The sequence below is a fragment of the Argopecten irradians genome, chromosome 3 (genome assembly GCF_041381155.1).
Source record: "Argopecten irradians isolate NY chromosome 3, Ai_NY, whole genome shotgun sequence".
Lineage (NCBI taxonomy): Eukaryota > Metazoa > Mollusca > Bivalvia > Pectinida > Pectinidae > Argopecten > Argopecten irradians.
In genome coordinates, this window is record NC_091136.1 from 13,473,025 (window position 1) to 13,488,452 (window position 15,428).

The window sequence follows — 15,428 nt, forward strand, 5'->3', positions numbered from 1 at the left end:
AAGAACCATCAAATCCACATCTCACTCACCTCTAATATCAACATGCTGATGAAGAACCATCAAATCCACATCTCACTCACCTCTAATATCAACATGCTGATGAAGAACCATCAAATCCACATCTCACTCACCTCTAATATCAACATGCTGATGAAGAACCATCAAATCCACATCTCACTCACCTCTAATATCAACATGCTGATGAAGAACCATCAAATCCACATCTCACTCACCTCTAATATCAACATGCTGATGAAGAACCATCAAATCCACATCTCACTCACCTCTAATATCAACATGCTGATGAAGAACCATCAAATCCACATCTCACTCACCTCTAATATCAACATGCTGATGAAGAACAATCAAATCCACATCTCACTCACCTCTAATATCAACATGCTGATGAAGAACAATCAAATCCACATCTCACTCACCTCTAATATCAACATGCTGATGAAGAACAATCAAATCCACATCTCACTCACCTCTAATATCAACATGCTGATGAAGAACCATCAAATCCACATCTCACTCACCTCTAATATCAACATGCTGATGAAGAACCATCAAATCCACATCTCACTCACCTCTAATATCAACATGCTGATGAAGAACCATCAAATCCACATCTCACTCACCTCTAATATCAACATGCTGATGAAGAACCATCAAATCCACATCTCACTCACCTCTAATATCAACATGCTGATGAAGAACCATCAAATCCACATCTCACTCACCTCTAATATCAACATGCTGATGAAGAACCATCAAATCCACATCTCACTCACCTCTAATATCAACATGCTGATGATAACCATCAAATCCACATCTCACTCACCTCTAATATCAACATGCTGATGAAGAACCATCAAATCCACATCTAACTCACCTCTAATATCAACATGCTGATGAAGAACCATCAAATCCACATCTCACTCACCTCTAATATCAACATGCTGATGAAGAACCATCAAATCCACATCTCACTCACCTCTAATATCAACATGCTGATGAAGAACCATCAAATCCACATCTCACTCACCTCTAATATCAACATGCTGATGAAGAACAATCAAATCCACATCTCACTCACCTCTAATATCAACATGCTGATGAATAACCATCAACTCCACATCTCACTCACCTCTAATATCAACATGCTGATGACGAATGCCAGCATTGTACTCAAAAATTCCTTGAAAGAGCTCGACCACACATCCCAACAGCCCTACAAATTATTTGTTTTCAATTTTATAATTCAATTTACTAGTTACAGGCAAATGAAATACATTTGGAATAGCTTACATGATTTCTGTTGTACATCGAATTACAAAACGGTAGATGAACTGTTTAACCTTTTTTCCACAGAAAATCATTAATTACTTCAAAGTGTCATAAAAGAAACATGTAACATTCAGCATCAATGAGTTACATAAGAAGAATACATACTGACACACAAGTTACATTTTTGAGGGATTTGATTTTCATTCAGAAAATTACAATACAAATAATTTCATGATTTTTGTAAGAAATCAAATCCTGTTTAAATTATATTTTTTATCTTTGTTAAAATCACATTGCTCCGTTAATTTTACGTACAACTCCTACAATTTGTTTTCTCAGCACCTTTTTCTCAACACTGAAAGTAGAGCTCACCGGAAGTTTGACGCCAGTAATCAAGACATTTTGACAGGGATCATCTCCGGAATATCCACAACAAGTAAGCTAATAACAATCACATGAACACTTATTATATAACGATAAAATGTATACTTTTTTAATTTATATCCAATTTGAACATGTTGTTCAGCGAAATGTATAAGGCTAAGAAAAGTAGTCAAAGCCTATCTAAGAAAGGCACGCGTTTGCACCGACGTAAAATGGAATTGTCATGCTATTGGCAAAATGCCATTAGCCAGCAATATAATTCGTCCTTAAGTCCTTTACAACTGGCAATATGTCCTTAGCCAGTAGGATAATTCGTCCGTAGGATCTTACAACTGGTAATATCCCATTGGCCAGAAAAATAAATTTAGCATAATAAAATTAGTGATAAATGCTTAGGTAGGTTAGATGTCAGTTTAGGCTGAGGAAAGAAAGCATTGTAAATGTACTTTAAATCCTCATTCACAAAGGATGAGAGTAAGTGTACCTTTCCTTTAAGCTCTGTAGTCACCGAATCTCCAGTATTGAGTCGGGTGTTGAATGTGTCATCTATTCCATAATGGAACTGTAGAATAAAAAATATCTGAAGGTAAATACAGAGGAATATAAACTGAGAAACAAAACATTATAATTATGATTTCAAAATTGTCATAACAATGGAAAATAATTTAAAACTTATGGCTGTTAAAAGAGAAATGAAAGCGATTGATAAGTATTGGTTTTACATCAGCGATGGCTCAGCAAATAGGTAAAACAATTTGATATCCGTAACAGATTGGAATTGTTTTTAAAAATGTTATTAATCACATTTTTTTCTGATAAATTATCACAACTATTTTAATAAGTTCCATATTTTTATCTCTACTTAAAATCATTCCAATTGGCGTGTATCTAATAGCATTGTGGTAGGAACAGGCCACTTGAATTTCGGTTGGCGAATACAGTATTTATATTCATTTAACACTTATAATGATTTAGAATAAATAAATAACTCTCTAGAGGAAGTCCATATTTTGATGTGTAGCAATCATACTACAACATCAATAATTTTGCTGGGGTTTTATATATTTTACGTCTGTCTAGCTGTTTTTGAGGATATGCCTGGTTTATAAAGATATCATATAAAATGCGCGAATTCTAGCATATGTTTTAAATTTAAGGATAATTTTTATCACAACAAAATTACTAATCCGAGTATTTGATTGAACTGTTAGTTTACTTACGTCACGAATACTGCCAGCTAATAGTACACCATATACCACCATTATTGGAATCGTTATAAAGGACATACAGATATGCTGAAATGTAAAATATATCTCACATTATAAATAATATCAGAACGTAACCTAGAATACATGAATCACTATAAAGGACATACAGATATGCTGAAATGTAAAATATATCTCACATTATAAATAATATCAGAACGTACCCTAGAACACTGGAATCGTTATAAAGAACATACAGATATGCTGAAATGTAAAATATGTCTCACATTATAAATAATATCAGAACGTACCCTAGAACACTGGAATCGTTATAAAGGACATACAGATATGCTGAAATATAAAATATATCTTACATTACAACTAATATTAGAACGTAAACTAGAATACAGGAATCGTTATAAAGGATATGCTGAAATGTGTTATATATCATCGTATGTTATATCAGGTTTCCTATCTGGAACCATGCAGATATCATAATAATAATCACATAGTCAATGCATGCTATTACTGAATATTAACAAGTCAATGCATGCTATTACTGAAATTACAAAAGATGAAAGGTACAATTATAACGTTGAATATTATGGTTGTTAACAGATTTGAATACATCATACATACCGCATAAACAGTCTTTCTGCTTGATAATATTACACCTGCTAACCCCATCACACTGTTTAGCACCTGGAAAGGCATCATTGCGCATGCACAGGAGTATGTAATCACTACAAGCATGTATCCTAGCGGTATTGTTCCGAACACATAGAGAGAGTCCACGAAGTTTGTATGGACGGTCTTGAGGGCAGCATCCGTAGGAGTATTTATGAGTGAGAGAGCGTAGAACAGACAGAACATCCGAGGGAGATCAGCTGAAACAAAAACAAAAACAACAACAGTTATACAATGTGCATCCGAGGGATATCAGCTAAAAGAAAAAAAAACAGTTATACACAGATCATCCCAGTTATCAGTTATAACAGCAGTGATAATGATTCAACGAGAGATTCTTTAAATGAAAATCACTAACGCAGAACCGGCAGATGAACTAAAAAACATAAATCATAAAATCATGAAAGAAAAATGGTACACAAACAAGAGTCAAAAGTAGAAAACAAATAGATTCCATGTGTCACACACCACAGACACTGGCGAGACCATCCTCGATATCCCAGTGGTTCCGATCACTTACGATCTCTACACCCCTGGATAATCTCATAGTGAAATTGAAGGCAACTCAGCGGAAAACATTTGACCAATCACAGGCTAGCAAAGATTTCCTTTGAAGACTACAGAGAGAGCGACGCCTAATATCAAAGCCACACAGTCAACCACAGTGTACCGTTATACGGCTCTTTTGATGTACATCAAATGACTAAATTACCTGTTCTATTCTGTTGCCTCCAGTTGTACTATGAGATAGTCCAGGGGTGTAGAGATCTTAAGTGATCGGAACCCCTGGAATATCGAGGATGTGGCGAGACGGAAAGTGAGACTGACGAAACAATAAACAGACAGACAACCGAGGAGCCAGCATCCATACAAGCTAAGTCTACAGAGTCCGATTCAAAAACTATCCCAGACGAAGGGATAGGGATTATCCCTATTCAGGTCCACTGTCCTTCGTCGGTATGTAACAGGCAGTATGGAAAATTTAATTGTTTTAAGCCTGCAAATCGGCGCAGAGATTTTTTATGTGCATGGTTTCAACAATGCCATCTCGTCTGATAAACTGAGGAGACAGTATCACGAACGTAAAAATGTGAAAGTTACATGTCTTCGATATTTTAAAGAGGCTACAAACGAACAGCCTCGGCATAACTTAACGTGATTAATAACGGTACCCGTATGGTAGGTAACCGGTGCTTCTAGCAACGTCCGTGATTAATTCCTCCAGGTGTTTTGAACTGAAAATGGACATGACTTAAAATCTGAATATTATGTGCTGGAATATTGAGGGGATAATGGCTAGTACGCAATATATTCTTATCTGCCTAAATACATATAACATTGATATCTGCGGTAATTCAGAACACTGGTTGAGAGAGTATAGTTTGTCTTTCTTTGATACTTTTGAAGGTAGTGGTTACTCACATATAGCAAAACCTATCTATAAAATTGACCCACTTCGGTATAAATGTAGTACCAGATGAGGGGTTGATGTTTTGTTCAGACAAAAATCATGGGTCGTTCAAGTGATCCCTGTGGATAGTCCTAGAATTAATGGAAACCACATAGTGGTATATTGTTTTTTGGCGTATAAACCAGTCTCCTAGAGACCAACTGATCTAGTTTTTGACCATTTTGATCTTCTAGAATCGCTTATCTCTGTTAACTGCGAAATGGGGCCATTAGTGATCTTAGGTGATCAATGTAAAGTTTAGGCTTCTCATTATTAGTTTAAAGTCGAGCAGAGATTCACTGCATTTCAGTTATTTTTAGACAGAATGAACCTAATATCTGTAAATTAACAATCAGATTGTAAGGGACCTGTTCGTACCTTTCGGCCCCAGAATGGTAATTACACTTGTATCGACCATTTTATTTTTTTTTTTGTCTAATAAGATCAACTATGTTGAATCGTGTGAAGTTCTAGATGACAAGGCTATAAATATATCATGTCATGCACCGCCCTATTGTATGTTCCATGAGGGTTTCGCCTGTTAGAGTGGTGCAATGCATCTAAGTTTGTTAAATATAAGCGAAGAAATCCGTGATGTCGTAAACGGTAATATTAATATAGATCGGAGTTAGAAAATAGGTCGATACAATTGCTAAATAATAAGATATCTAACTAAAATAAAGACATTGTTTCTACCTCACCGATAGTTAAGTACAAATAGTTATCTAAAGCCATTCTGGTCTAACGCATTATTGCAAGGACATGCCAGGTCTGTTGGTGGAAGAAACCCAGAGTACCCGGAGAAAAAGCGCCGACCTGGCAACTGCCCCACATGGAATTCGAACTCGCATCACAGAGGTTGAATTGTGTTATAGAAATGAAGATATTCGAGAAGGCTGAAAAAAGGTTTTATTATAAATTTGTATAATGGTCAAGGAAAGAAGGAAGGCCCAAATAGTTACATGGAAATTCAATTGCTACCTGTATATTATATTTGAAATTGTTTGAAATGATTGTATCGGAAAGAATTTAAACAATCCTTCTTTCTAAACTGTTTCCAAAGCAACATTAATCTGCATATCAAAAGAATTTGTGTAGTTTGCGTATGTTATTCAGTCTGCAAGAATGTATTGATCACATTCTTAAATATGGTTTAGATGTTCGTGTCGTATTTCTAGATAGCAATAGAGCGTTTGACACTGTGTGGCACGCTGTATTATAGCCTGAGATACCCTAAATATGAAAAAATGGACCTTACCGAAATGAATGTATACAAATGTCGAAAGTTATGCTTTATATATGGGTCAAAGTCTCCCATGCTCAAAATGGAACGTGTAACATACATAAATAATTTCACGTGTAAAATACATGAATATATCCACACGTAAAAGACATCAATACATCCATCTATGAACTTATTTGGGTATAATATGTTTACTTACTCTAAAGAGTAGAACGGAAGCCAGTAGGATATTAACCCCTATCGGCATCAAACCTCGTTTTAACTTAGGGTCACATATAAAAGGCAAGCAGGCCATTGTGGGTTATTGTTGATCTGTAATAGAAACACTGTCCAGGTTCCTGTGGATTTTAACTGAAACAAAAATAAGAAGCAAAACTACATTATCAGCCTAACTGCGGCATAACTGAGATTTGAATAATATCAATAAAAAGAAATGCTAGATAATATCAGCAATACATCGAATGTTAGAATTAATCAATATATTTACTAAAGACTTGTTGTTGTTGTTTTTTTTTTTTTTTTTTTCTTATTTGCTAAAAAAAGCTCAAATTCTTGTGTAGTCAATAAATGAGCATTTTTAAATGCCATTAATGTTTTTTAAATGCCAATAATGGAATGACACATTAATCAGGTGAAATAAAGTATAAAATGACTAACATTAACGCTATTAGCTAAAGGGGAAATCCACAGGACATTTCAAGTGCCCAAACTCCGTCATATGTATAAGATAAATTGACTAAACTGTGTAAAACCGGTTTATACCATATAGAATAGCTAAACATATTCGTACGTAATCATACTTGTTAATTAACACCCGCTTCAGTTATGTTAATTTCATTAATAACTTTATATATGAGATGTGATACTTTCTCCCTACTGTTGATATTACCTAATATTAAAGGCGAATGCCACAATACTTACCCCATACTTGTTACCAATTATCTGCAGACAAATCCAGACACTCGTCCACACGTAACAACAGGCCTTAGTGTCACTATCTATACGGTCGGACTAGACAGCTGTATTTAAACATACCTCCATAGTGTTTGTGAACAACCGTTATACATGTATATGCACGATATAATTGACAGCAATGTCACCTTCAATAAAACAATACTACAGTCAAGTACAAACCATTCAGCCCATAAAAAGGAAACCTTGGCCTTACATTCTAAGCACTTTTTATAACATTTATTACAAAATATACCAAAGGTTTATACGATAGTTATATACATAAAGTTGTACATATTCAGATTTATATTACCATTTTTTTTTTTTTTTTTTTTTTTGCTGTTTGTTTGTTTTAGTTTGGGTTACGGCTTTGTGGTTTCATTATGTTTAAACATTGAGGCAATATTGTATGTTATATTGTAACCGTGTTTTAAAGGGGCAGGTCTTCGCACCAAACAGTAATGGGAAACAGGTTTTTTAAGAACAATAAAAAGTAAAATCATTACATAAACGCTAAACCCATACACTCACTTTAAGACAATACCCATATGAATGGAATGATCAGAATAACAAATACCCGATAAACCATTATTAATTACTTCGAATTTCACATAAACTGACAGTATTTGTTTTCGCTAAATTTATTTCCCGCACAATTGGTTGCTAACACGTGTAGTTAAATTTGGTTGTTTATTTCATTTTTGTAATTTTAACATTTATTTAATATATAGGTTGATAAATGTGCCTTTAATAAAGCTATTACTTCCTGGTTCACTCACTATTTATATTTGCTCAGTCTGCCGTACCGAATATCTCATGAAAGGGCTTCGGAATTCAGATCATGGTTAGCTTAATTAAGATTTTCTATGATTGTCCAAAATATCATTTTACACTTTTTTGAAATCTCGGGCTGGTTATTACAATTAAAGACAGAGGTAAAACCGATTTGTGAACCATCAGATTAACACAATAATATGTCAGACTATTTTACGAGGGTTATAACTGCCGACTGGTAAGTTGCATATTCAATACACGAGTCCTTTGATGCGTTATGTGACCCTTCACAATTCACCAGTAAGTGTCTGCATTGCATTGATTTAAATGTTGAAAGAGCAAATGGTTGCAATGTTATAAAAAAAAAAAAAAACATTTATAAAACGAAAATTAGACAAATGATATGTATTTCGTTCAGTTGGCACACTAATACAGGATCCACTGCTACTGAACAAAGCCAAGAAACTTGAGTCACCAAATATGAAATCCATACACCACTTGCTATCTATTTTAGATTCCCTTTTTAATATACAGATATTTACAATAGCGTTCAGTAAACCAATAAACGTCTATTGCAATATGTAATCGTATTTTCGATCTGCAGACTTACTAGTAAACAAAGTACATCAACAAATGTATTATGTGTTGATGTTTTTCATTTGTCTCTGAGTAAACATAATTTTATCTCAATGCGGGAGGATGAAAATAAGATAGGTTAGTTGAGGCATCTCATCAGCCAATATACTTTATCCGCAATCGGCCTACTAATGATGACGCCATTTTTTATCTTTTATCTAGCGTTAACTTATATATAATTACAGTAAGTTAACGCTACGGCTCTGTAGCCTTATTTCAAATAAAATCACTCTATCATTCCAATTCATTAGATAAGTTTCTTTATTCCGCGGTCGTAACGGACCTTAGATAAACACGCATACACAATGACGGTATGCATTATCATGTTAAAGGGGAATGGTTTTTAATCACTCCATTAACAATAAACCTAACTCAAACGTATTGTTTTCAACAAACTTATATCGTTTTATGATGTATATTGATAACAAAAAAATATATTATACAAATATAGTATTTTGATGAGGTCGATACAGGGTTATATCGACAAAAGAAAAGATATTAACTTACACATTGCATTATCATAGCAGGAGAAACCAATTATGCTAGTACTTTACGTACTTTGATTCTTCCTGTAATGGCTTGTTAAAGATGTTCCACCGCCGACAGACCATAAACGATAACCATCATTTGAACAATAACTGATATTCAATCATGTATGTATGTGTCTAATTAACACAAAAATACACGTTAAATAATTTATTTTGCTTTTGTTGCATGCGCTATCAGTACTTCATTCCATATAGGACATAGTGGCACGGAATTTATTCGGGATGCAATGAATTATTTTTTAATATTTTATCTTAAAGTAAAATAACAAGCTCAAACTTTTCATTTATGGTAGTGATGTAAAGTAAGCAAATTTTGTAATTGAAGAAAAATACTAAATCGTATGCTACTGTTTTTGATAATGAAAAATTGCCATTCTTCAGCGGTGGAGCATCTTTAAAAATAATAGCTAAATGTAAGCTTAGAGAATATGCTGTGCATTAACCCCTGCTATATAGACCAGTGAGCCCAGATAACGTTGATGGGTTCAGACTGGGTATATTTAAAACATTTCGAAATATGTGGTGTTACTATTTGGTATCAGTGGTACGTTAAACTCCATCTCCTTTGGGAAGGCACTATAGTTTCGTTTGCAGATGTGCCTCGTCTTCTTTTTGTCTTGACTGCTTTAATTTGTTTTGTTCATATTTTCGATACTTTAATCCTGATAAACGTTCTGTTAACTTCACTATTGTCGATAAAGCAGATACATGCTTCTTTGGTGTCCATTTTTGTATCTCCTCCATGCTTTTTTATTCGTCTCTCCTATACTCCTAATGTCCTCTTTTGTAAGAATATCTGTTACACTCTGTGACGTTGTCGTTTATCATGAATATCATTAGGTTATCATCAAGTTTCCTCTCGATGGTTCTACTAATCAAACATTAATTACATCATTTTAATTTGTTAATAACAAGTCCAGGGCTGTTGGGTTATTTTCTATATTTTTTATTGGTGTGAACATGTTGAATTAGAAAGTTCCCTTGCACACAATATAATTCCAGGGTGTTCCGAATCGACTAACACACTAACTCCCAATTCCTTTCTTTTTCAAGAATTAAGTCAACATTATTGTACAAGAAATCGATTTCATCGATTCTTCTGGAATATAGTTTTGTTGTGTCATCTCCGCCATATTGCCCTGGGATCCCCAGCCTTACTTACAACGCTGTGTAATAAGTTACTTTGGTCACCTTCGTCGTCTATTTATGTGTTGACTGGGTCTCCTACCGTCATCACCAGAAAGACACACGTGGTAGTAGTCTGGGTTACGGGAGTTATCCATGCTGGCTTATCCTTATCCAGATAGCGGGTAATATAATTATCTTTCTGGTTTATCCTTATCCAGATAGCGGGTAATCTAATTTTCTCCCATACTTCACAGGGATATCCCGCGGTTGCTAGGGAAAAGATATCTCTATCTTACACAGGGGGTGTAAGACAGCTCACACGCGCTCGACAATAACGTGATGTTATCAATACATGCGGCGTAACTGCGGCGCACATTGTAGATGACGTCATCAATTTTGACTAATAACGACGTTCCTGCGATAATGGCGCGTTGAAAAAGCTGGAAACCAAGTGTTCTTTCATCATTTCTTCTACTAAGTATGGGAGAAAAAGAATCAAACATGGGTCTGTGAAGTGGACAGAGATATCTCAACCCGAGTGAAAGATTTTGGCCGGTTAACCCGAGGCTTGCCGAGGGTTGACGGCCAAAATCTTTCACGAGGGTTGAGATATCCCTGTCCACTTCACAGACCCATGTAAGATTCTATTAATCTGTCTGGTTTATCCTTATCCAGATAGCGGGTAATCTAATTTTCTGTCTGGCTCAGCCATTGTATTAAGTTTCCTCAACACTTCCTATTATTCATATCTCCTCTTTAACAAGACTACCCAACATTTTCACAGTGTTTGTTCCGTTGTTTCCTTGTCTGGTACGACATATCTCTACTAGTCCCAAGTCCGTTCATGTTATAGTCACATATGGTCGGTATTAAAGTGCATATCGGTAATTAGTATTACATAGAACTTGCCAGAGTTCAACTCGATTTGCGCTCTTCTAAGAAGAGAAGTCTTCTCAGAAGATCTTCCAGCCTATAGACAGAAGAGCTTCCAGAATTAGAAGAGCTACAATCAAGTGAACGGGGGTGATATTCTTGAAGTAGAAGAGGACAATTCAGATTGGCCGTTTTCGTTTATTCGGAGCAACCGGTTCGACCGTTGATTAAAGTCAAGTAGAACACCTGACGGACCTGCTGTTTTTGATACAGGCCTGTGTGGGCTTTGTCAAGGCTCAGATTGCAGTTGCTTTCAGTGCATGTCCATTTAACAGCTGTAGTCATTCAAGGCATATTAGGTTTGTTATTAAGCTACCAGAAGTGTACCCCATTACTATCACACAAGTGTAGGCACTAATACCAGAGATTAAACATTAGGCCATCGCCAATAGGCAATATGATCACAGTCATGCAATGTCAAATGTAAAATGTAACATCAAAGGGTATATTGAAAGTTAATATATTCATGTTATTGATAGTTATATGATGAAGGTGTACCTATGGATTTTCTTCATATTTCCCTTTTTCTTAACATACAGTTCAAAATCAAAAGCAAATTAGCATATGGAAATATGATACATCATTTGTACTCATTTATACACAAACGCTAAAATAATTATGACGTTTTCAAATGTGACCCTAGCAATGTAAAGATTTCACCCGTTTTCAAGTGTGACCTCCACAATATACAGACTCCTCCCTTTTTCGAGTGTGACCCTCACAATATACAAATTCCTCCCGTTATCAAATGTGATCCTCAACAATATACAGACTCCTCCCGTTTTTAAGTTTGACCTCCATAATTCACAGACTCATCCAGTTTGAAATGTGACCTCCAGAATATCAAGACAACACCCGTTTTCAAATGTGACCTCTACACAATATAGACTCCTCTCGTTATCAAATATGACCCTCAACAATATATAGACTCCATCCTTTTTCATACGTGACCTCCACAATATCAAGACTGTACTCGTTTTCAAAAGTTACCCTAACAATATACAGACTCCTTACGTTTTTAAAATCGACCCTAACAATATACAGACTCCTCACGTTTTTAAGTGTGACATAAACAATATAAAAATTACAACCGTTTTCAAATGTGACCCTAACAATATACAGACTCCTCCCGTTTTCAAGTGTGACCAATACTATACAGACTCCTCCCGTTTTCAAATGTGACCCTCAACAATATAGAGAATCCTCACGTTTTCAAGTGTGACCTCCACAATATACAGACTTCACATTTTTTCAAATGTGACCTTCAGAATATCAAGACTACACCCGTTTTCACGTGTGACCCCCACAATATGAAGAGTCCACCCGTTTTCATTTGTGACCTCAACAATATCAAGACTGTTCTCGTTTTCAAATGTGACCCTAAAATATACAGACTCCTCTCGTATTCAAGTGTGACCTCCACGATATCCAGACTCCTCCCATTTTCAAGTGTGACCTCCACAATATACAGACTCCACCCGTTATCAAATGTGACCCTCACAATATACCGACTCCATCCTTTTCTAGTGTGACCCTCACTATATACAGACTCCATCCGTTTTCAAATGTGACCCTAGCAATGTAAAGATTTCACCCGTTTTAAAATGTGACCATAACAATATCCAGACTCCTACCGTGTTCAAATGTGACCCTAACAATATACAGACTCCTCCCGTTTTCGTGTGTGACCCTCACAATTTACATTCTTCTCCAGTTTTCAAATGTGACCTCCAGAATATCAAGACTATACCCGTTTTCTAGTGTGACCCCCACACTATACAGACTCCTCCGTTATCAAATGTGACTCTCAACAATATATAGACTCCACACGTTTTCAAATGTGACCTCCTCAATTTACACACACCACCCATTTTGTAATACGACCTTCACAATATGAAGACTCCGCCCGTTTTCATATGTGACCTTCACAATATCAAGACTGTACTCGTTTTCAAATGTGAACTCAAAATATAAACTCCTTACGTTTTTAAGTGTGACCTAAACAATATACAGATTCCAACCGTTTTCAAATATTACCCTAACAATTTACAGACTCAATCCGTTTTCAAACGTAACCTCCATTATATCCAGAATTCTCCTGTTTTCAAGTGTGACCTCCACAATATACAGACTGATCCGATTTAAAATGGTACCCATTCGAATCCCTGATTCCTACATATGTAGGTACTGAATAACATTACAAATGTTTCCAAATGGATAATCTAACATCGCAATGATTTATTTAACCCTTCAATTTCTTATTAAGGGCGTATATTCAACTTACAGATTTCTTATTGGATTCCTAGGTATTTATTTACATAAGATATGGTTCAAAATGCATTATAAGCGTCACATAATGTGTACCTTTTCCCACATTCTAGCCCCTGCAAACATTCGATTTGACAATCCAATCTCCCGTACCGTACCCCATCTCTTTCTCGATAAGAGAAACATAGAGTGGTCTCCCTTCCTCCTTTAAGGGGCCACAAAGGCACAGTGGCTGGGGAGGAAATGGGGAGGACAGAAGCGTAGGACTCCATATAGTTATGGTAAATATTACATCATTAAAATTGGTTTTACATTGAAAAACGTTAATTTCCTTTCAGTATTACGTTACCATAACTTTAGTATGCGAATTCTTATAATAGTGGAGAGTCTTAATCCAACCAGTTCAGTTAAAGCCAGCAGATAAGCCCGCGGTAGGGAAAATAAAGAAATATTTAATGAACCCACAAAGAAAGAAATAAGAAAATGGATTTACCTCCCCGTGAAAAGAGGTCTACCATAGTGAGAGCTAAAGACCATCAATATATATGTCTTCTGAGGAGGCACAGTCACAGACTGTGGCGCCACAACCAGACCCAAGGAAATCAGACCATCGCATAAACTGACCACGCCAGGAAGAATAAACAGCAGACATGATGTCCTGGAATGAAGAGTCATTGAGGAGAGCTAAAGAAGTCGCAAGGGATTTAACTTAGTGAGCCCTTGCCTTGCATTCCGGCCAAGACTGATCATTAATCTGCTCACAAGTAATATTAATTACCTGCATATCCATCTGAACTGGGAAGAGATACCCTGCTGACCTTGTTTAACTAGCAAGAATAGACAAGATCACAGAGAAAGGTAACAGCACAAGAGGTTTCTCTGGCCGAACTGAGACACGTTGAGTGAATAGAAAATGCATTGGTATCACTCCTCCTGTGGCATGAGGCAAGAGCAAGCAAAGACAGTCTAAAAAGTTAAAACAAATATGGAAACAGATTCCAAAGGCTCATAAGAAGACTCCTTAAGTGACTCTAACATAAGTTCCACTGTGGAGCTGCCGTATCCAATGCCTATCTAGTCCCCTAATTAAGGCAAACAAAGAGGTGGAAGAACCTACCTCTAATCAAACTGTCAGCAGGTCTATATACGACAGAAATTGAATGGAGACACGCAACAACCTCTCCTTCTTGTGATATCCCTTGGAGCCGAACACCATCTTGTCCACTTAGTAGGAAATCTAAACATCAAATAGTTTATAGCACATTTTGAACCATTTTTGTGCATTAAGTAATTGGAATTGGAATAAGTAATCAGGGAATCGAATAAGTCATGGAATAAGAAACTAGGAATAAACTTCACGAAATTATTGAACATTCTTAAAAACAACAAGAATCTGCACATTATGGAAGTCACACTTGAAAACGGAAGGAGTCTGCATATTCTGTAGGTCAAATTTGAAAACGGATGTAGTCTGTATAGTGTGAGGGTCACACTTGAATAGGGGAGGAGTCTGTATACTGTATAATGTAAGGTCACATTTGAAACGGGACGAGCTTGTATATTGTGGGGGTCACACTCAAAATGTATGGAGTCTGTATATTGTGTGAGTCAAACTTGAAAATAGGTGGTGGAGTCTGTATATTATGTGGGTCACACTTGAAAATGACTGGTGGAGTCTTTATATTGTGGGGTTACATTTGACATGGGGAGTAGTCTATATATTGGAAGGGTCACATTTGTAAACGGGAGGAGTCTGTTTATTGGAAGGGTCACATTTGTAAACGGGAGGAGTCTGTTTATTGCGGGGGTCATACTTTAAACGGGTGTAGTATGTATATTGTGGGGGTCACACTTGAAAATGGGAATCTTTACATTGCTAGGGTTACAGATGCAAACCGGAGGAGTTTGTATAATACTAGGGTCATATTTGA

The 15,428-nt window shown here is 36.0% G+C and overlaps 1 protein-coding gene across 1 annotated transcript; it reads right to left on the bottom strand.

Moving 5' to 3' along the window:
• Positions 1-826: 826 nt before the first annotated feature.
• On the bottom strand, positions 827-8,735 carry LOC138317600 (uncharacterized). The gene is made up of 7 exons (XM_069259378.1): positions 7,181-8,735; positions 6,459-6,610; positions 3,519-3,766; positions 2,895-2,969; positions 2,159-2,236; positions 1,663-1,731; positions 827-1,234 (listed from the first exon to the last, which is right to left on the bottom strand). Exons 3-7 carry the CDS (start codon positions 3,750-3,752, stop codon positions 1,130-1,132), a joined length of 561 nt encoding a protein of 186 aa, XP_069115479.1. The 5' UTR covers positions 3,753-3,766; positions 6,459-6,610; positions 7,181-8,735; the 3' UTR covers positions 827-1,129.
• Between the last annotated feature and the right edge of the window lie 6,693 nt (positions 8,736-15,428).